The sequence below is a fragment of the Syngnathoides biaculeatus genome, chromosome 4, assembly GCF_019802595.1.
Source record: "Syngnathoides biaculeatus isolate LvHL_M chromosome 4, ASM1980259v1, whole genome shotgun sequence".
Classification (NCBI taxonomy): domain Eukaryota; kingdom Metazoa; phylum Chordata; class Actinopteri; order Syngnathiformes; family Syngnathidae; genus Syngnathoides; species Syngnathoides biaculeatus.
The window spans coordinates 30,475,416-30,499,044 of NC_084643.1; the positions used below are offsets into that span (position 1 = coordinate 30,475,416).

General features: G+C 39.4%; 1 protein-coding gene across 2 annotated transcripts in view; it reads left to right on the top strand.

Annotated features, from left to right (window-relative positions):
* Positions 1-23,629, top strand: part of LOC133499739 (phosphatidylethanolamine-binding protein 4) — a 74,712-nt gene that overhangs the window by 22,085 nt on the left and 28,998 nt on the right. For both annotated transcript variants that reach the window (XM_061818047.1, XM_061818046.1), the window contains one exon: positions 2,554-2,652. In XM_061818047.1, coding sequence (XP_061674031.1) covers positions 2,554-2,652 — 99 coding nt within the window. The remainder of the gene's footprint in view (positions 1-2,553; positions 2,653-23,629) is intronic.

The following is a 23,629-nucleotide window of genomic DNA, read 5'->3' on the forward strand; positions in this document are numbered from 1 at the left end:
TGATAGTTGTGACTGGGAGTCATATTTAATTCAAAGTGTGTGTTGTGAACACATCAGACTTGAAAATAAGTCCATTATCACAGTGTCTTTGCCTGGTAGCAAACGTGTACAAATGAGGATTACAGAACTCGTGAGAAGGCAACAGGTCATGGTTGGTAAGGTGCCCGGGGGGGGTCACTGATATAGAGTCACTGTTGACAGGCTGTGGAGGAGGCGCCATTGTTGCCGGTGTGTCTACATGTTACCTGCAGGCACTATCGCTGAGTCTACAGTATTATCCTATTATTAGGCTTAGTTGTTTACGCTTATTACTGCTTGTCAAGTAGGCAGAGAATCCTTCTCAAAATGAGCATCTGAAGAAAAATACATGACTGCTACTTGATCTTAGGCTAGTACATTGGATTTGGATTAATTCTAAGAATGCCTTAATAGGACAGAACAAACAGGAAATTAAATTTCTTGACAAAAACAGCCAAATATTATTTTTCCTAGCCTAAAGTTGTATGCAGTATGAAAGCATGAAGAGAAACTGCAGCGTTCAATGTATCTGTCATTGAGGAAGTGAACATTTAAAAAAAAAAAAGGAAAAAAACTATCATATGGTCTGGCAGATTTTGGGCATAGGACCAGAGATGACAAATGTGCTCTTACAGTAATTCAATCTGTTCACATAAGTCTGTAACTTTTAGGGACAGACAGAATGAAAATGTTCCGGCAATGAGACCGCCAAGTCAGCGTCCAATAAGTGCGATCAAGTGTCAGTTTAGATGCTTCTTTTCTCACTTTATCTAATGACAGATTGAGGGGTATTAAGATACTTGATAAGTGGCACGAAGTTAACTATGATCATTTGAGCAAGAGGATTTGGCTTTATCGGAAAAAGGATTTGTAATTGTCAGAATTTCGTTGCCAAGCTACAATAAGTGCTGCCAGGTTTGAGAATACAGTAGAACCTCTGAAGCCGAATGCCTCTAATGTGGCACAATTTTGACTTTCCCCCCCAAACTACATCTTAGGAGTGTTTTTTTTTTTTTTTTTTTTTTTTTTTTTTTTTTTTTTTATTGAACGGATCAACGATGGTAAAGAACAGTAGAATCATAAAGATAAAAAAAAACTGCGACAGGGTCTGGCTGCTCAGTGTAAAATGAGCAATACAACTAATTTACATTTCATACCCATTAATTTGATCAGCCATATGCTGTGAAGACACCATTTAAAGCTATTTCAAACAAAGGTAATAATCAGACATATAACAAGCGAACTTAAAATGATGTATTAAAATGTTGAGTTCATTTATTGGGGGGTGGGGGGGCTGTTCAAACTTACCTGTTCTCGTGTGAGGGGGATAGTAATGCCCCCACCAGACCTAATAACTGGTTGGTGCCATCATCAGCAGCATCAACTGAAATCAAGTGTTTTCTGTAACTGCGAATGAGTCTTTCAGATGTAGGTGAAGCGATTTTGGAACATTTCAGAATTGTTTGAATTTTCATAAATGGCATTTTTAGGTCATACCACTGCATGTTAATGTCATTTGAAATCTGGACTTTCACACAACCAATCCTAACTTTTTATCATTTTGTATTGTCCCCCCCTTCTCAAATTCTTATATTTTTGCAAAGTGTCCCCACTTTTTGTTCAACATCATCAAGCAAATCTGAATATACCACAAGTATGGCCCATGTGAACTTAGAATACTGTTTTAAAGGATGAAAAAAAATAGAATGAAATAACTTGGCCTTGTGTGGAAAAAGTAAAATTTCCCCTTATTAAATCATGAATTAATGTCTAATTACAATTTTGGGTTCATTTTCACTGATCACACCCAAGCCTGATTCCTTCCAGACCGGTTCAATCAAAAAATCAATTACAGTATTCCCCCATTATTCATGACGGTTACGTTCCTCACACCCCCACGAAAGATGAAAATCCGTGAATAATGAATGCAGTACTAATATACCTATCTATATGTACCATATTTTTGCAACCATAAAATGCACTTATAGGTCTTGAATTTTCTCCTGATGGACAGCCTACCTTATGTGCACAATTGTTGTGACTTGTCCAACTAAGTACCCTTGAACACACTGATTAGACTGCCAGCATGCATGCCAGCCCATGTTTTAACATTTATGTAAACTACCATACGATGGCGCTCACAAGGTAGTGAGGAACAATTGCATTTCACACCTGTAAGCATAAGCTTTTATTGCCCCACACACTGCCTGTGTAAGCAGGTCATTACTGACAATGTTGTGCACACTCATGGTGTCACATCGAAACTAAAATTATCACACAAAAGAATAGCATAACTAGCAAATAATAAAACAAAAGAATGACTAAGGAAATAATGTGCACAAAACATGCACTTCAAACGCTATTTACTGCTCCCAGTTGCAGCACAAAGGACCTCCATAATGTGACAAGCATAAACAAAGCCCAGGAGTGAATCAGTGGTCTTACATTTGGCCATTTTGATAGTGCAGTTTACTGTAATGAAACACTTTAGTCATTAAGTAAAATAATAACATGGGGCTCTTGTTGTGTTTGCAGGGAAAGATGTACGTTCTGGTGATGGTTGATCCTGATGCTCCAAGTCGCTCTAATCCGACATCCAGTTACTGGAGGCACTGGCTTGTCACCAATGTGCCGGTATGATTTAACTTTTATTTTCTTTCTTTTTAAAGGTCATAAAGTGACCAAAGAATGGTGTACAAAGGTATTGCCTAATAGAACAGCCATAATTTGGTTCAAAATTGCAAAATGTTAAGTGCCTGGTTCGTGTGGTAGTGTGAGAAAAAACAGAAAAATGTTTTTCAAAAATTCAAGCTGCAAGTTAAGTGGTTGTACAGCACTTATTTGTTCAAACATTAACCTAAAAAGAAGACCCTTACCACGGGAGTTGATTGACAAACGAGAAGCCATAGTCATCCGTTTATTATTAGCAGGCATGCTTATCAACCGGCACACCATACAATAGTGCTTCCTGTTTGTCACTTCTTGGCAACAAACACACAGTAAGAGATCTGCATTACCCAAATGACTGTTACAACAATGTTGGTGTTCATTCTTTGAAGTGGAGTTAAAAGCTCTAGATATACTTCAAGAATGTTGCACGGTGGGAAATTAATACATTGACCATTTAAAGGATTTTAATTTGTTACAGCATTGTGGAATTTTTTTAGATTTCGGTTTGTTTATTCAAGACGGAACTTTTAAACATATTTTTTTCGCTACACTAGACCATATACCATATAAAAAGGTATCATTTATAAAATGAGAAAAATTATGACCTTTGGGACAGTTATGTGCTTTTTTTTCTTCTTCTTTTGCATTGCTGTGGTAACAGATCGAAACTTTATCAGCAGAGGTCATTTTCATCTAATTTGAAACAATGATCACTTTGCTTTATAAAGATAACCTTTATTCAATATTAAAGCAAAATCAGACGGGAAATTACATGCTGAACTTTACTTATTGGTGTTAAAACGTCACTGCATTTTATTTTGAACAAATGACACTTAGCTATGCAAGCGAGACATACATTTCAAAAGAACGTCCATTGTTTAGAATCTATGAATTTGTGCATCAATTTTATCTCAATCTATATTCGTCCAAAGCTTTGTTATTAATATCCATTGACAGAGCAAATGGTGGTGGCCCACTGAAATGCACTTGTTGCAAAATAGAAAAGACAAAAGTCAAAATCTTGTCGCAGAGACTTCAAACTTAAAACTTTGCAGATACAAGTGGATGTATGATCCGAATTACTCCTTAAGCCCTTTACAGTCTTATCTTTATACAATCGTAATAACTGTAAAGATGTGCAATCATTGAGACAATTTAACAAATTCATATCTTGGAAATAACACCATCAATTTTGCCCTCTACTACTGCATGGATCAGAATTAGAATGGCTGGCTCACAGATCTCAGGTGTATTTATTATTGAGGCATCCTCAAGTGGCATTAATGGTACACACCGCATCGAGGACAAAGAGGTAAAAGGAACTCGGAAGACAAGAAGATTCATTTGTTTTCATGGAAAAGGCATTTTTTTTAAATCCTATATAATAAGATATAAAAATGTAATATGTTGCAAATCATAAAACTTAATTTCAGACACCTACTTGTAAATACATTTTGCATTAAAAGTCTTACTCATCTACTCAGAAACAATTGAGACCTTGGGATCAATAACTGCTTCTTCTTCTTCTTCTTCTTTTCCTTTCGGCTTGTCCCGTTAGGGGTCGCCACAGCGTGTCATCTTTTGCCATCTTAGCCTATCTCCTGCATCTTCCTCTCTAACCCCAACTGCTCTCATGTCTTCCCTCACCACGTCCATAAACCTTCTCTTTGGTCTTCCTCTCGCTCTTTTGCCTGGGAGCTCCATCCTCAGCATCCTTCTACCAATATACTCACTCTCTCGCCTCTGAACATGTCCAAACCATCGAAGTCTGCTCTCTCGAATCTTGTCTCCAAAACATCCAGCTTTGGCTGTCCCTCTAATGAGCTCATTTCTAATCCTATCCAACCTGGTCACTCCGAGCGAGAACCTCAACATCTTCATTTCTGCCACCTCCAGTTCTGCTTCCTGTTGTTTCTTCAGTGCCACCGTCTCTAATCCGTACATCATGGCCGCCCTCACCACTGTTTTGTAAACTTTGCCCTTCATCCTAGCAGACACTCTTCTGTCACATAACACACCAGACACCTTTCGCCAGCTGTTCCAACATGCTTGGACCCGTTTCTTCACTTCCTGACCACACTCTCCATTGCTCTGTATTGTTGACCCCAAGTATTTGAAGTCATCCACCCTCGCTATCTCTTCTCCCTGTAGCCTCACTCTTCCCCCTCTACTTTTCTCATTCACGCACATATATTCTGTTTTACTTCGGCTAATCTTCATTCCTCTCCTTTCCAGTGCATGTCTCCATCTTTCCAATTGTTCCTCTGCATGCTCCCTGCTTTCACTGCATATGACAATATCATCTGCGAACATCATGGTCCAAGGGGATTCCAGTCTAACCTCATCTGTCAGCCTATCCATTACCACTGCAAACAGGAAGGGGCTCAGAGCTGATCCCTGATGCAGTCCCACCTCCACCTTAAATTCCTCTGTCACACCTAAGGCACACCTCACCATTGTTCTGCTGCCATCATACATGTCCTGTACTATTTTAACATACTTCTCTGCCACACCAGACTTACGCATGCAGTACCACAGTTCCTCTCTTGGTACTCTGTCATAGGCTTTCTCTAGATCCACAAGACACAATGTAGCTCCTTCTGACCTTCTCTGTACTTTTCCACGAGCATCCTCAAGGCAAATAATGCATCTGTGGTACTCTTTCTAGGCATGAAACCATACTGTTGCTCGCAGATACTTACTTCTGTCCTGAGTCTAGCCTCCACTACTCTTTCCCATAACTTCATTGTGTGGCTCATCAACTTTATTCCTCTATAGTTCCCACAGCTCTGAACATCCCCTTTGTTCTTAAAAATGGGAACTAGAACACTTTTCCTCCATTCTTCAGGCATCTTTTCGCCCGCTAGTATTCTGTTGAATAAGTTGGTCAAAAACTCCACAGCCATCTCTCCAAATTGCTTCCATACCTCTACCGGTATGTCATCAGGACCAACTGCCTTCCCATTTTTCATCCTTTGTAGTGCCTTTCTGACTTCACCCTTAGTAATCATTTCCACTTCCTGGTCCTTCACTCTTGCCTCTTCAACTCTTCCTTCTCTCTCATTTTCTTCATTCATCAACTTCTCAAAGTATTCTTTCCATCTATTTAGCACACTACCGGCACCAGTCAACACATTTCCATCTCTATCCTTAATCACCCTAACCTTCTGCACATCCTTCCCATCTCTATCCCTCTGTCTGGCCAACCTGTAGAGATCCTTTTCTCCTTCTTTCGTGTCCAACCTGGTGTACATGTCTTCATATGCCTCTTGTTTAGCCTTTGCCACCTCTACCTTTGCCCTACGTCGCATCTCGATGTACTCCTTTCGCCTCTCCTCAGTCCTCTCAGTATCCCACTTCTTCTTCGCTAATCTCTTTCCTTGTATGACTCCCTGTATTATGGGGTTCCACCACCAAGTCTCCTTCTCCCCTTTCCTACCAGATGACACACCAAGTACTCTCCTGCCTGTCTCTCTGAACACCTTGGCTGTCGTCGTCCAGTCTTCCGGGAGCTTCGGTTGTCCATCGAGAGCCTGTCTCACCTCTTTCCGGAAGGCCGCACAACATTCTTCCTTTCTCAGCTTCCACCACATGGTTCTCTGCTCTACCTTTGTCTTCTTAATCTTCCTACCCACCACCAGAATCATCCTACATACTACCATCCTATGCTGTCGAGCTACACTCTCCCCTACCACTACTTTACAGTCAGTAACCTCCTTCAGATTACATCGTCTGCACAAAATATAATCTACCTGCGTGGTTCTACCGCCGCTCTTGTAGGTCACTATATGTTCCTCCCTCTTTTGGAAATAAGTGTTCACTACAGCCATCTCCATCCTTTTTGCAAAGTCCACCACCATCTGCCCTTCAAAGTTCCTTTCCTGGATGCTGTACTTTCCCATCACTTCTTCATCGCCCCTGTTTCCTTTACCAATATGTCCATTACAATCTGCACCAATCACAACTCTCTCGCTGTCTGGGATGCTCAGAACTACTTCATCTAGTTCCTTCCAGAATTTCTCTTTCAACTCTAGGTCACATCCTACCTGTGGTGCATAGCCGCTAACCACATTATACATAACACCCTCAATTTCAAATTTTAGTCTCATCACTCGATCTGATACTCTTTTCACCTCCAAGACATTCTTAGCCAGCTCTTCCTTTAAAATAACCCCTACTCCATTTCTCTTCCCATCTACTCCGTGGTAGAATAATTTAAACCCTGCTCCCAAACTTCTAGCCTTACTACCTTTCCACCTGCTCTCTTGGATGCACAGAATATCAACCTTTCTCCTAATCATCATGTCAACCAACTCCTGAGCTTTTCCTGTCATAGTCCCAACATTCAAAGTCCCTACACTCAGTTGTAGGCTCTGTGCATTCCTTTTTTTCTTCTGACGCTGGATCCGGTTTCCTCCTCTTCTTTGTCTTCGACCCACAGTAGCTGAATTTCCACCGACGCCCTGCAGGTTAGCAGTGCCGGGGGCGGGCGTTGTTAACCCGGGCCACGACCGATCCGGTATGGGATTCTTTAGATGAACGCTCATATTTGTTTGGCACAGTTTTTACACCGGATGCCCTTCCTGACGCAACCCTCTGCATTTATCCGGGCTTGGGACCGGCCTACAGATTGCACTGGTTTGTGCCCCCATAGGGCTGCATTTTTTTAATATCAATAACTGCCATTAATGAAAATCCTATATTAAACTGTAGAATTCATGAATTTTCTAAAGGAAATTTAGTGGGCTATGGCTTTACCCCAAATGATCACATTATATGTAAATGACCCAAATACTCAAAACTAAGTGATTCAGACTTGGACTCAGTTGCAAATAAAAAAAATAATTGTGATCGAAACATTCCTACTTTTAACCTCGTGTTTATATCACATAAGTGCTGGGACCAAAAATTATGAATGGTCTTGAGGCCCAACTTGGTGAAAAGGGGATGCCAAGTTGAAAATGTAGATTTTTGGTATTGCATATCTGTCGCAATAAACGCCTGTGACAAAAGTGTGGGAGTAAGTCTTTCTAAATGACTGTGAAGTTTGCAACGGCCTGTCAGCAGCAATTTCCCTCTGCTACACACAGCCTGAGACGTGTCAATGCAGGCGTGTGAGACTGCGATTGAGGAAAGCAGCATGTGAGGCGCGCACTCATTCTCCCATAGAGCTCATACGCTACCTCAGCCCCCCCCTCCCCCCCACAGTGGAGACATCTTGGCACAGTGTCCTCCCTTCATCTGTTCCCCCAGGCAGAACTGCTCCCCCAATGATCCACACGTCTCCATATTTTACACCCCCAAAAATGGGCACCACTCCGATCCCCCCTTTTCCCATTTCGCTCCTTTTTATACATTCATTTTTGTCTTCACATTCCAAATGCATGTTGAGTTGCTGATTGCCTCAAATATTTGTAGACTTTTTTTTTTCTAATCCCAGGGGAAACGGGAGATCAACGCCATAGATTAAGACTAGTGGTCTGAAAAGCAGATGCACAAAGACGCTTCCACTGCTCCCAATTCGCTTCAGACGGCATTGCGCTACCCTAAATATATGCATCATTGACTCAACGATCCAAATGTAATGCAGCTGGAATATGTATTTGTTGTGATTTAGCTTCAATAGTGTGCTTATATGATTTACAGAGCCACGCTTGTGCTTTATTTTAAATCTGTGAATAATACCCTTGGCTCATTTATGAAAAAATATGTATGCCTTCTAAAAGGAAAATAAGCATCACCTTTGCTATTAGCTTAAACATCTGCAACTGCACAGTGCCCAGACAGACTAGGCTAGTACAGTCTCTCTGTCAATTCACTTCCATGTCACTTGTGTGGGTGTTGACCCTTGCTGCCCATGTGGGGCTTGGCCAGTTTGAAGGCATGCTTTTCTCATTGTGACCGCTGTTTGGTCAGGGTTAATGAGCCTTTTGAGTGATGCCAACCCATAGTGGGAGGTGTTTAATTGACCAGTGTGACTCTGTGACATCACACAACCGCAACTTTGTCCCCCACCCCACCCCCTCGAACCAACACTCCCCAAGTGTACACTGGATTTCATTTCATGTCAAACTGACAGGTCTCTTAAATCAGGCAAAGACTGACAGAGTATTATGTAGTATGACAATAAATGCACTGTAATCGGCTAAAATGGAACTTAAAAAAAACACCAATCCCCCTTAACTTTACAGTTATTTTGCTAATCTAAATATAAAATTCGACTTTGTACAATTTCTGGCACTCGTCCACTAATAGGAGCTGCTTTTGCCACACTTTTTTGTTACCGACAGTTTGTATTCATTTAGCAATCCAAGGTCATGTTGACTTGCCGGAATTTTTAGATGTTACCATAATTAATCGTTTTTCTTTATCCATACCTGGAGTTAGGAAGGATAAATATTTTATTACTTGACGCTGGTATAAATTGAGGTCAGGCTAGACTAAACAGGCCTCATTTGAAGCATAGGTTGCAGAACAAGGACACTGGGTTTACTTGTTTTACATACTGCTCACCTTGAGTTCAGGTGCAGTACAGTTAAAAGATATCTCTTCATTTATTAAAGCATGTTATTTCATTGCCAGGTGCAAAGTGGAAAAAACCCTTTCATCAAGTAGTAATTTTCTCAATGAGGTTTCACAGACGTTTGCATTTCAAATCCCAATACAAGTACGTAAATGCAAGCTTTTTTTTTTCTTTTTAATAAGAATATAAAGTGAAACCTGTAACATTGACGGCAGTCTGTCCCACGGCATTAACTGAAGGGAAATGTTGTTTTCATACTACTAGCTATTTATTCATGTGCTGAATTTCAATCAATTTTATCAATTTAATTACCAGTATTTCATTCATCATGATCATTTTAAATTTAAAAATGAGGGACTTCTTCAGTCTTCAAAACACGTTCCTGCTTATGTGCGCTCCTGACATTAACAACATGCCGCTTATAGAGTGATACTAGTTTACATGTGAAAAGTCAGTGTTGCCAAATTCGTGACTTTGTCACCACGTTGGGCAACTTTTCCAACTCCAGTAGTGACTAATTTGGAACTAACTGTAATGCTTGCGAAGAAACACAACAGGATCGGGATCATTTTTAAGCAGTGTTTCATATCACAAGGAGTTAATGTGGAAGGCAATTATGAAAGTTAATTGTCCTGCAAGTTGCTAAAGACATGTTGCCCATTGAAGCCTTGGAAAACCAGTAATTTATGAACATTTGACCTGAGGTCTGAGTTTACAAACAAGTATTTTGCAGCTGTCACCTGGCGTCTTTGGTACAACACTACATGAGAGGGAGGTGAAGGGGGTGTGGTGTTCCTCTTTGACCCATGAAGTAGCAATGTGTTTGCCATCTCTCTGGAATTTAAAAAAAGAAAAAACTCAATTAGCTTGGCAAATGCTTCTAAATTCTCCATAATCAATAAATTCAGGAATAAATGATCACTAAACTATTATTATATGAAATCCCAAAAGTACACCTATTGCCCACACTTCTCTTATGTTCCATTTGGGCTATTAAAGAGGACTTACAGTATTCCTGCAAGCGATTCCTTTTGACACGTCACGTCATTTGAACCTGTCAATTTAAAGAACCACTCATGAATTTGGCCTGTATGAGGTTATTGGTGGATATTTTTAACTGGAATTTGTTAGCCAATCAGAGAAGACCTTCTGAGAAGGAGCAGTTTTCAAGGATACAGTTTGAATAATTAAATCTTGTTCTACACTTTTGACCACACTTTCTATAGTTATCATACAAAAACGTTTTTTTTCCCCAAAAAGGCTTTTTTTTTTCTTACACAAAATTTGAATTTCTCATTAACCCTTATGCTTTATCTAAATTATTGGTGTGTTGTACTCAGGTTGAAGTGGTTAAGTAGTGGGATACAGACTGGACTGATTGCCAGCCAATTGTAGGGCATATATATACAGTAAACAGACCAGTCACACTCACATTCACATCTATTGACAATGTAGTCTTCATTCAACCTAGAAGCATTGTTTTTGAAATGTGGGAAGAACCAGAGTACCCAGAGAAAACCCATACAGGCACGGGGGAGAACATGCAAACTCCACAGAGGCAAGGTCGGATTTGAAACCCGGTTCTCAGAACTGTGAGGCTGACATGCTAATTACCAGTCTGCCAAGCCACCCTGTGAAGACTTTTTTTTTTTTTTTTTTTTAAACCATATTGCTCAGCCGAAACTGTAGTTTCAAATATTCGTACTTTGCACAATTGTCTGTCTATAACAGGAACCCCAAACGCGTATGGGCACTCTGTAGAACATCTTAACATAATGTGGGCCGTTGACACACTCTTATCACTTATCTGTTCTAAATGAAGAAGACATCTTATACATCTTCTTCTTCTTCTTCTTTTTCTTTCAGCTGGGACTAGCATCTTGTACATCTGTGACTCTTATAAGTAATAGTTCCTATGAACAGAATGTCTTTTGTTCTTTGTCCTGAATGTCGTACCGGGGCGGCACCGACTTCCAGAAACAAATTCCTTGTGTTTTTACACACTTGGCCAATAAAGTTGATTATGAAATGTAAACAAATTTGAACACTTTCATGTATCTTTACAGCTGTTAACATTGAGCTTGCAAACAATTTTCAATATTGATTGAAGACAGCGCAGACACACTTTCCAACATTATGAATGGCCAGACAAGTTTATATTATAACTTACAGTACAAACAAAAAACAGGATAAAAACTAGCTGAAGACAGCAGTCTTACTGCTTACTTCTCCTAACCATAGTGTACTGTATATTTAATGGTTAGCATCCCTTGTCGAGGCTCTGCTTTCTTTTGGATTAACCCTTGTAAAATAGCTAAGATAAAAGCAAAAAGAGTTAGGTTGATCCTCGTGGAACTTAACTATGCGAGGTGTGCAGATATGTCACGAGATATGTGGATGACTCTTGTTTTGTGCGATTGAAGAGTTGTATTTTCTGGAAATGTTTCATCATGCAACCTCAGGGGCATTTAAACTAATACTGTAAATTTCACTATATCTGCTTGCAAAGATTGCATATGACGTGCAATACACACACGCACACTCTGTGCCACTAAAAAGGCTTGGTCACACTTTCTCACTGAACATAATGATTAAGTCAGTCTAAATGTTTGAGTGTATACTAAAGAAAATGTCATTAGGATTGGGGAATACGGTTTTACATCAATTTACAGTCACTTACCAAAATAAGTGTCGGCATATTGTCTTGCTCGCTTAAATCAAAATCCAGATTGTGAGCCTCTCCCCTCTCTTGCTGGCCTCCCAGACTCTAAATCAATGCAGATGTTCCAGCATGTCTCACAGCGATAATTACTCTAACAAGTAAATCATTAGTTTCAGAATAGATGCAGCTTATGCACACAGCATTAGCTGTGACTTGTTCTTCTTAAAAAAAACTCACAATCATTTCAGTGGCTTCTGAGTCAAAACTGATGCAACATGAACTGTGGTTCACTTAATGCTCTTTCATGCTCTAAGGTGTTCATTATCACTGTCAAATCCTCTTTAAGAAGGATGTAGAGCCTGAGGTTTTCATGGATTTGAAGTTAGCATTACGATAATTACTAGAATTTATGTGGGCTCCCCCCATCCTTAATATATTTATTTTTTTACGATAATATAATTCTTTTAAAAATCATTAGTGTGTGCACATATAGACATGCACACATTTAAATATACTTCTACGAGGCTGTAACACTTCATGTTTCTGGCTAATTGAAGACAGTTGGACAGTTTTAAACGGAAGCATGCTGTGCTCATTAATATGGTGCATGAGGGATATGCATGCTTTAACATGCATCTCTCTTGTATCGGCTCCCGGGGGAGCAACAGAGCCTGTGTTCTGTTGCTGGTCAGGCAAACAGTGAAGTATTGTGATTGTCTCAGACCAGCTGGCTTGGTGTTTGTGAATTCTGAGGCCTGCGGAGATCATCTGCTCCACACCTCAAGATGTCCTTAAAATGCAAACTATTAGGCGTGTAACTTAATGATATTTTATGCACTGTTTTGCAATGTGGACTCAAACCAAACAGATTTAACCCCTTCTCCAACTTGTCCACTGGAACCTCTAAAGTTCAACTCAATCCATTCGGTTATGCTGGATGATTTCCAAGTTATTGTTTCAAAAAAAAATTTCCATATTATCCATCCATTCATCCATTTTCTTAGCCGCTTATCCTCACAAGGGTCACGGGAGTGCTGGAGCCTATCTCTGCTATCAACGGGCAGGAGGCAGGGTACACCCTGAACTGGTTGCCAGCCAGTCGCGGGGCACATGGAGACAAACAGCCACTCTCACAATCACACCTAGGGGCAATTTAGAGTGTCCAATTAATTTTGCATGTTTTTGGGATGTGGGAGGAAACCGGAGTCCCCGGAGAAAACCCATAGAGGCACGGGGAGAACACGCAAGCTCCACACAGGCGGGGCCGGAATCGAACCCAGGTCCTCAGAACTGTGAGGCCAACGCTTTACTAGCTCAACTTTACTAGATCAACCCTGCCGCCTTTTCCGTATTATGTAATACAAAAATAATTTTGTGTCATTATCAAAAACTGTACAGCCAATTTTAACATTCATGCAATACAAGTATAAAGAGAAGTTATCCACTGTGCAGGATTACTTGAATCCTTACTTATAAACCATATAAGACCTATCTTATCAGTATTTTGGGATATAAATATTCACTTGATTGTTTTATTTATTTATTATTATTGTTGGTTTGGAGTTGTGAGGGGAAAAGGGTGGTAACAAACTGCACAACCAGACCTACTATTTTGGGAATAGGAAATGGACATGAAACAGTGATGACTCCAATTGTCATTTTAGTCAGCTGGGGGGGGACAAATGCCAAGTCACAATTTTCGCGTCTGAATGACAACAAATCAAAGGTCAACGTAATCATACTTCATCATCATTGATACAAATACATTAACCTTGTTGCTTTGCGGTCTTGCTATATTGCAGATTTTTATTGTATATTTTATACAAAACTCTTATTCAGTGCTCTTTCTCCTCTCAACATATGTTTCCACCTCCCCCGAGAGCATTTTTTTTTTTGGATGATATATTTTCGTCAAAACTATCATGAGAAATTATATCATCAATGAGTTGTATATTTTTTATGCCAATGATATTAATTTAGAGCATAATAAATCAAGAACATGCTTTTAAAAAAAATATCAACCAACGTTTCAGAGAACACTGTAATGCAAAACAAATAAAATATCTTGGATAAATCCATTCATTGATTTTTTTTTTTTTTTTTTTTTTCCTGTACCGCTTATCCTCACTAGGGTCACAGGCGTGCCAGAGCCTATCCTAGGTATCTTTGGGCGAGAGGTGGGGTACACCGTGAACTGGTCGCAACAGCCAATCACATGGTACATAGAAACAACCAACCATTCACACTCAGATTAACACAAATTGGCAATTTACAGTCTTCAATCAACCTATCATGCATATTTTTGGGACGTGGGAGGGAACCGGAGTCACTAGAAAAAAGCCACGCAAAGAAGTGAGGCGGGATATGAACACTGGTCCTCAAAACTGTGAGGCAGATGCGCCAACTAGTCGTCCACCATTCCACTTTCTTAAATGAATAAAAAATTATGAATAAATCCGACCCAGACTCCGGATGCAAAATATGCATTTAATCAAGTAATTGACTCGTAGGCAAAGAGTCCTAAACCCACTAAAGCGGTCCAAGAAATGTCTTAAAGCCTGCCAAATTTGAATGAAAACAAAAATAAAACCTGTACTCAAAATTATATTTTGGCTGTCTTATGCCAAATCATCTAAATAAGCTATTCTTTAGTCTTTGCACGCTATAAGACCTCATGGTGAATTATTTAGGTTGGACCATTTTTATTTTTTTAAATAGGTTATTTGTGGGCGGGGGGGGCAAAAGTTTGGTTTGTTTTTTTTTTATATTGGAGCTTTTTGCATGTCATGATTTGAAAGAGATGTAAACAATATTTATCACTGTCGAATGTATTCACAGGAAAACTAAAATTCGAGACAAAATGCTATTTAACTCTTCAACCTTGTCATGGTTTTCAAATTTGATTTTTATGGTCATGGTCATGGTGTTGACTGTCTTGACTCTCAAAAGTGTTGGTCTTGGATAGTGTGGTCTTGAGCAAAACACTACTTTGAATCAGACCTTTCCTCGAAATTCCTGTTTTATATGCACCACCTGAAATAAGTATTTGACACGTCACCATTTTTGTCACTACATATACTTCCAAAGGTGGTATTTTGTGATTTCACTAGATATTGGGAACAACCCAAGTAATCCATACATTCAAAGAAACTACAACAAATAAAATCAGAAATTAAGTTGTATAATAATACAGGGAAAAAATATCAACACACCAACTGGTATTTATTTAATATTTTGTACAAAAGCTTTTGTTTGCAGTGATAGGTTCAAGCCACCTTCTGCATGGGGGGGGAAACTAGTTGCATTCATTGCTCTGGTGTGGTTTTGGCCCATTCCTCCACACAAGGAAAAAAAAAACTTTGGGCAGTATGTATTCGTTATATTGAGGGCATCACCATGGTCTAGGAGCTAACACATCTGCGTCACAATTTTGGTCCTGGGTTTGATTCTCTGCTCAGGCCCAATGTGGAGTTAGCATAGTTCCACGGACTTTCCAAAGTTATCCATTGGTGCAAATGTGAATCTTCGTCAGTCTGTAAGTGCCCTGCAATTGCTCACTTAGTCAGATGGGATAGGCGCCAATTCACCTGTAAACCTTATAAGGACAAGTGCTTTAGAAGATGGATGGATGGATGTTTTGCTCAAGTCAATGTCAAATTAAAACAAAGGGTTATCATTCTGTGCACTTTGCTGGTCACCAGTTCACGGTATAGCCTGCCTCTCGCCCCAAAGACAGTTGGCAGTGGTTACAGCATGGCTGCAAACATACTGAGAAAATTTGGAAAATGGATGGATGGTTATCATTCTTCAAAAAGAAAACTAAGCAGTGAACCTTTTTTCAGTTCCAATCTTTTGTGTACACATGAAACAGTCGAAATGAAAGATATTGGTTAGTATTGTTACTCTATTGTTCTAGAATAGTCTTTATTTTATACCGCTTTCCAAATGAACATACATAATGGCATTGTTCTTTATCTTGCAATTATTTCTGGATTTGTGACAGACAGGAGTCTCCATATGGTAGGCACAAGCAACTTCCCGATAGCCATGGAAATCATTGTGAGAACAAAGAGCCATTGGTATTATTCATAATTAAACTCTTATTGTGTATTCTGTTGGCTATTTCCATTTTTCGTTGCCGTCCCCACCACCCCTCTCGCTACTTTGCACCTGGCGCTGGGAACATCTGTGTGGCATCAGAGTGGTGCCTCGCTGTGCAGATTGGTGCAGGTAGCTAAGCACATTGTAGCCCGGCTAATGATGAGAGTGTCTGCCCTCTCTCTGCGAGCAGACGCAAGCTGCCGCTTCATGCTACTCATACGCCCAGGGAAACAGATTTCCAAACATATGCAGTGTGTTTTTAATCCAGTTGAGCACTTCATTTCCCAGCAAACACAAATAACCTTACGGGACATCCATATATTATGACAAGAGGGGTGGGCGCGATAGAAACTGAACAATTTTCTTTTTTTTTTTTACGTTTTTATTTCCTACAAAGTTTCCAAACATGCTCATATCCAGTGTGTACTGTTTGCGTGTGTGTGCTTCAATAAACTTTGTTACACTTCAGTGCGACCTAAATAGCAAGAGCAACTTCAATCTAGCCTTCACTTGTCACCCCTTTTGTTTTAAGCTGCATATGGTTTGTGTGTTTATTAAAGTCACTGTGTAAAAATTAAATTAACAAATACAAATGATATGAGGTCTGCAGACTTTGTTTAAATGGCAGATTTTTATACTCTAAAAAAGTTTAAAATGTGTTCATTCGATAATTTATACAGCTCCATTTTTTTTAAATTAGTCATTTGAGAGGGTTAGTAAAAATAGAAAAGATCTCCTCCTATAACTTGAGATGTACAGTGAAGAAAATAGGTATTTGAACACCCTGCTATATTGCAAGTTCTCCCACTCAGAAATCATGGAGGGCTCTGAAATTTTCATCGTAGGTGCATGTCCATTGTGAGAGAGATAATCTAAAAAAAAAAAAAAAAAATCCAGAAATCACAATGTATGATTTTTTTTTTTTTTTTTTTTTAACGATTTGATTTGATTTGATTTGATTTGGAAAAAAGGTCCTGGCGTGGCCTAGTCTCCAGACCCAAACCCAATAGAAAATCTTTGGAGGGAGCTGAAACTCCGTGTTTCTCAGTGACAGCCCAGAAACCTGTCTGATCAAGAGAAGATCTGTGTAGAGGAGTGGGCCAAAATCCCACCTGCAGTGTGTGCAAACCTGGAGAACAACTTCAGGAAATGTTTGACCTCTGTATTTGCACACAAAGGCGACTGTACCAAATGTTAACATTGGTTTTCTCACGTGTTCAAATACTTGTTTGCAGCTCTATCACACAAATATAGCATTAAAAAAATAATACATTGTGATTTCTGGATTTTTCTTTTTAGATTATCTCTCTTACAGTGGACATGCACCTACTATGTAAATTTCAGACCCCTCCATGATTTCTATGTGGGAGAACTGGCAATATAGCAGGGTGTTCAAATACTTATTTTCTTCACTGTAGCTGTCTTCTGAATTACATGTCATATTCAAACACCTGTTAAATGGGATTCAGCACACAAACACCACCATTACAAGTTCACTGATTAACCCAGAAATAAAGTTCAGATGTTGTTTTGGGCTTTTTTTTCTGACATTGACAATGCAGCTAATTTACATGTTGGAAATTTCTCTTATACAAAAAATAAGGAACCGTGTATTTTTTTTTTTTAAAGAGCTGTGTGTGTTTCTTTCGGCTTGTCCCTTTCGGGGTCACCACAGCGTATCATCTCAGATGAACACATATATACGTTTGGCACAATTTTTACGCCGGATGCCCTTCCTGACGCAACCCTTCTCAGGGAGTGGAGGCCCCAGTGGGATACGAACCCACAACCCCTGGTTTACCAAACCAGTGCTCTAACCACTGAGGTAGGGGCCTCTTTTTTTTTTTTTTTTAAAGCGCTATTTACACGATAGAAACAAAAAGAGACAGAGGGAGAAAGCAGAGTAGAGTGAGGGGGAGATGGCCGGCTGTCCTGATGCTCTTTTCAAGCCCCCAATTACGGTCTCTCTCGCTCTCACTTGCTCGCTCTCGCTCTTGCTCTCGCTCTCTTGCTCTCGCTCTCCCACTCAAACTGAAACTCGAAAAGCCAGATTATAAATAAGGTCGTTCTGTCAGATTCAGTAAATTTCCTTAATCAGGACATTCCCACCAGCTACCCAGCCAGCTGTCATAGCCCATATGGGAATGTCCTTGGATAAGACAAACAATGTCTTGGTGCTTTTAGCAAGGCTAGACATCTGAAAAGTTACACCAGAGTTTTAGAACAATAAAATAATTCTGTAAAGGAAATTTACTAAGCCTTATAAATGTTACAACATATAAGTAATCTTTCCAACTCACAGTCCAAAGCTGGAGGGTAAAGTGGGTCAGTCCTGTTACATCAAAAATGGGCGGTCACCTGATTATGAATGTCAACTTATTGTTCACTCAGACTAGTGATGCACCAAGTCCCTATGCCAGTACCGTACCATAATATTTTGAGGTTAAAAAAAAAAAGCATGGTGGCATTTTTTTCTGTACTGGTACTAAAATGAATTATGTGACAGGACTTATATGGTGTGTTTAAGGCTAGTACACAAAAAGCCAACAGTCAGCCAATAACTTCCTATCACTCAAGAATTTAAAAAAATGTCTTTGTGACGTGAGGGTCGCAGGTTCTGTGTGTGCACACGATTGTGTTGGATTAGAAGAACGAAATGACTTAAAACTGCTGACTCGCTCCTGGCTACTGCAAATAGATTAGCATGCGTTAGCATTAGCCACTTAGACATAACTTCAGAGTCTGCAACTCATGAGGCTCTATGAGCTCCATTTCATGTTCTGTGTTGGTCGTTACACGCAAAAAAAGCAAAACACATTGGAGTTATTTACTGAAGTCTCATGTGACATCATGATGGTCTTCCCCCCCACCCCCAACCCCCAATAAAACACACACACACACACAAATTTGGGTCAGTTTCCAAATAGTAACACCTCTGGGATGTTCAGATGTAAGGGTTCCAATGCACCTCACCTGAGATATATTAACAACAATAATCCTTAACATGGAAGCCCAGCTGGAGTTCCTTAACATCTGCTCATCTTGCTCATTTTATTGTCAGCTGCAGCCAAACTAAATCTCAGAGGTGCTACAACAGTACATGAAGTTCATTATTCTTTCACGGAGCCTTCCATTGCCTGATGAGGACACTACAGCAGGTTTAGGGGTGGGGGGAGACATATACATCTATTACCGGTATAAAAATAACACTTAACTGAACTATTAAAATATTAAATCCGCTAGAATAGAAAAGGCATCCCTCTCTAACCTTAAACACATTTTGTTACAGATTTGATGACAAGACATTTCACAGTAACCAGATATTTTGCCTTGTATGCATGATGGGGTAGATAGTCTTAAAACAGGAATTAATTCATATTGCATATTCTCTGCCGCACCTCGAACTTGTCAAAGCCCCTTTTCAACACACACCAAGCACCTCTTACACTAGCATCTTAACAGCAAACACTTTTCTCTCCAGTGTGGGCTGACGCTCTTATTGGTCAGCGCCACCGAAAAGGAGAATTACATAAGAATCCTCCGCTCAGTTGTTAGTGCCATCCTCAGTGCGCGCACACTCACACACGCATGCACGTGCATACACACACACGCACACAAATACCATAGGTGATAAAGCCCCTTGTTATCTCTATAACTTCACTGTTTGCGTTGCTCTTTTTAAATTATTGCGGAAGTTTCTCTAGATGAAAGGTGACCATTTGTGTCAAAACCGAATACTGTACTTGTAGGTAGTGTGTCTGTAAAATTCCAGGACTAATTCCTTGTTTATAGTGTATAAAAAGATCGTTTCACCATCACCACATTTTCTTTGGCTACATACTCGATAAGAAAACAAAAAAGAGCACACAACATAGTTTGTGCGACTGCTTATTAGGTCACCACGGTAAAATAAAGTATATATCTGGGATGTGTTGTGGAGTACATGGAGACTTATTGCATTCAATTGTCAGATATTTGAATTGTAATATATGCTTCTGTTGAACCCTTTTTGGATATATTGAAAGTTCCAAGAGCCATCCAAAAAGAAAAGATTAGAAGCATGATAGAATTCAAGTATGTAATGATGATGATGGTAATTTGATGTACTAGTTATAGCGCTAAATAAGTACAGTCCATTTACCATTTATTTATTTGACACTATTTTGGATGTAAAGCCATGTTTAAAATGGAAAATGGAAAATTTTTTTCTTTGAATATTTTTGGGTGTCTGGAACAAAATGTTTCCTGTGAGGAAACATGTGATTTTGGATCATTCTAGAACAGATTAATCACAAAAACCGAGGTTCCAATGTCTCCTTGTTTTCTCTTCAAAGTAATAAGCAAGTTAGTAACGTTCTCTCCCAGCCCCCTCTCCCACTCCTGGAAGAATTCTTCTGGAATATTCCACAGCTTCATCTCCATGGCCATGTAGTTGTACCAGCACGGTGATATTCTCCCCAGCCAGGAACTACTGAATGCTCTCGCCATTGTGAGCAGGCGCATTGTCGTGCTGGCTGATCATCTCGCCCACATTAAAAGCAAAAGTTTGGGTTTGAAATGTATGTATTGATACATCAGTCCTGCAATTTTTCTGACAACTCACACTCGGCCAATTATGATCAATTTTGACTGACTATGTCAGAGAGATTCATTAACAACACTTTTGTTTTAACGGAACTGTACTTCATCATACTGATCCTGTTACTGTTCCTAACTGTTGGACTCTATTGTGTGTCAATGTGTTGCTACCTAAAATATCTATGCTTACCATCTTGGTTATATTCATTTAACTTCAAGGAAAGCAAGGAGAACCTTGAAAGCCCTCTTGGAATGCTTCTGTCACACTAGACATACTGCATATATTTTTAGAGTGAGAAACTGAGAGAGGAAAGAGCAGATTGGACCGGCTCCATGTAAATGCAGTAAAATGTCGGTCGCTCGGCACACATAAAGATACGTTTCTTAATATGAGGCCCTTTTCTTTACACCCACGACTATTGTGCATCAAATCCATTTTTTTTTTTCCTGAAAAGATTTCCAGTCACAGCAGCCACAGACAATGTTCCCCCTCACAAGCTGTTGTCTTTGTCGTTCGTAGCCCTCGCTTTCCCCCCTCCTCAAGTCAAAGCAGTATCTCTGGCAGTGAGCCCCAAATAAGATTTTGCTGTTTTAAGGTGAAGTACATGTTTCTCAATCTTTGCATACATTTTCCCTTGCAACCCATCAGTTTTTTTTATATTTGATTGACATGGATGGAGGGGGGAAAAACATGCATGGGAACCAAGGGGGGGAGAGGGGCGTATACAAGCACAAATGTCAGAGTTAGTGGGGGGTCGCTGAGGCCGTGGCTTACACTTAGTGGTGTCTCTGAGTACGATGAAGGGGAGTGAGGCATGCTGATAAAAACAACTCACTAATAATTATGCTGTCCCAAAATAGCCCTTTTTTAAGTATATAGCATGCTTGCCAGTTAATAATTGTACACAAAAAACAAAGACTTGACAAAGGACTCCCCACAGTCAATGTAATTTATTATTATTTTTTTTTTTTTTTGTATTTTGGCATTATAATTAAGTACGACAGTTATGAGTGCAAAAGTTGGCAGATATTATAGCGGCCTGTCTAACTCCCAACTCATATTTCAAAAGTGATCTTTGACAGCATATATATGTGTGTGTGTGTGTGTGTGTGTGTGTGTGTGTGTGTGTGTGTGTGTGTGTGTGTGTGTGTGTGTGTGTGTCGTAATACAGTGTAGTTAATTAGAAAGAATTGGGGATGGTATTAATTTAGCGATGCCGATTGCATTATCAAGACTGCTTATCAATTTGATTCCACATTGATATTCTTGTAGATTCTTATTGGTAGGGAAATTAAATAATGCAAGTGATTTCAAGTCATTTATATGATACTAATTTTTCTGCATAGTGCTGTGTAATATGGACAATGTTTATAAAAAATAAATACAAATATTTATTCTTATGTGGTATTAATCCATAAACATTACATGAAATATAGAGATGTTTTCACAGAAATTTTTTCCATTCATTGTAAACACATTTTTAAAAATGAAAACATTTATTCCAAAAAAATTGAAATATCCATTGGAAAAAAACATTTGAAATATGGTATGAAGCTGGACTCTAAGTACTGTATAAAAGATTTAAGGCTCCAGTTCAGGAAAATGTCTTTTTATAATAATGTATATAATGCTGTTAAATAAGACAATATACAATTCTATAGGATTAATGATGCACGGGAAGTTTCAATTATATGAACTGATGTAGTTCCATTTTTTTCTTTCTTTCCTTATGGGAAAAATGAATTGGCATAGGTGTTTATTTGACTTCAGAATGCTGAACACTGTGACTGAATCGGGCAGAGTTTGCATTAAAGTGACAGCCACTGTTGGAGGAAATATCTATCTACATTTTTTTATGGTTATAAGTAGTTCTCTACTACAGTTTTTTTTCCATCAGGTCTGATTTTAATGTACAATTCATCGTCACTACTTTTGTGATAAATACAGTACCATCTATTTATTAGTGGAAACTGCTTGGGATTTATTGCTGGGGATTATACAGTTATGCAGTATATACACAGTACATATGAATAATTAGTGTACTATTGCAGTTTTTTCCTGTGAATTTGCACAATTTATTGATATGCTGGTGGACTAACAACCATGCATCTTCTAAGACCTCTAATCTATGCTATTGACCATTATCATCGCCAAGAGGTTTGTTGCAATGTGGTATTTTTATGCTACACTTGCTAGAAGAAACCTGTTTACATTCCAGGGTGATGTATAGTTCACTTAGCTCAGTGGCGCAGTCGTATTCTGACTCGCTGTATAGATTTCTTTCAGCTGACGAAATTAAAAAGACAGCACTGTGTGCGTGTGTGGTGTGCCTTCCAGCAACATGATTTGCCTGCGAGTTCACGATATGGGTTGAGAGGGGAGTTCCTTTGGGGGGGATTAAATAGCTCTCTTTCTCTTCCTTCCCTCCTCCCATGCCCTCCTCCATAGTTATAGTACACAAACAGCTTGCAGGTCTGTACAGCGTTCTCACTATGTTTGCCATAGCGTTGCTCACAGGTAACAATAAGCCAAGGCCAAAGGTTAAGAGGGATTGCGGAGACTCTCTGGCAGACATTATTCACACAGGCCAGGCAGGAAGAGCTGCACCCGTGGTATCCCTGAGAGGAGAGGGCTTTTTTTTTTTTTTTTTTTTTTTTTTTGGCTTGGAAAAAATGGCTATCACACAGAATCGGGGCAAGACAGGTATGCAAGGTTAGGACAGTCTTCCCTATTTGCTCTTTCTATTGCTCTGTTGCAGCAAGATAACTTTACAGAAATTCAACACAACACAATAAGAGTATGTTTCGTTGTAGCAAACTCATCATTTGAAAGGCATTTTTCTTGGAAGCCTTATGCAAGCAACTTATACTGTACACATTTTGAACTGTCATACAATTGTAAAGTAAGACAGTGTAAAATAAATAAGAATACAATGGTGCTTTGAGATACAAGTGGCCCGACTTGCAAGCATTTCGAGATAAAAGTCCTTTTTCAGGCAATTCTCCCTTTTGTTTGGACTTGCAAGCAAAAAGTTTAGATCTGGGGTCTCTAAGGTGACAGTTTCAGTTGACAACAA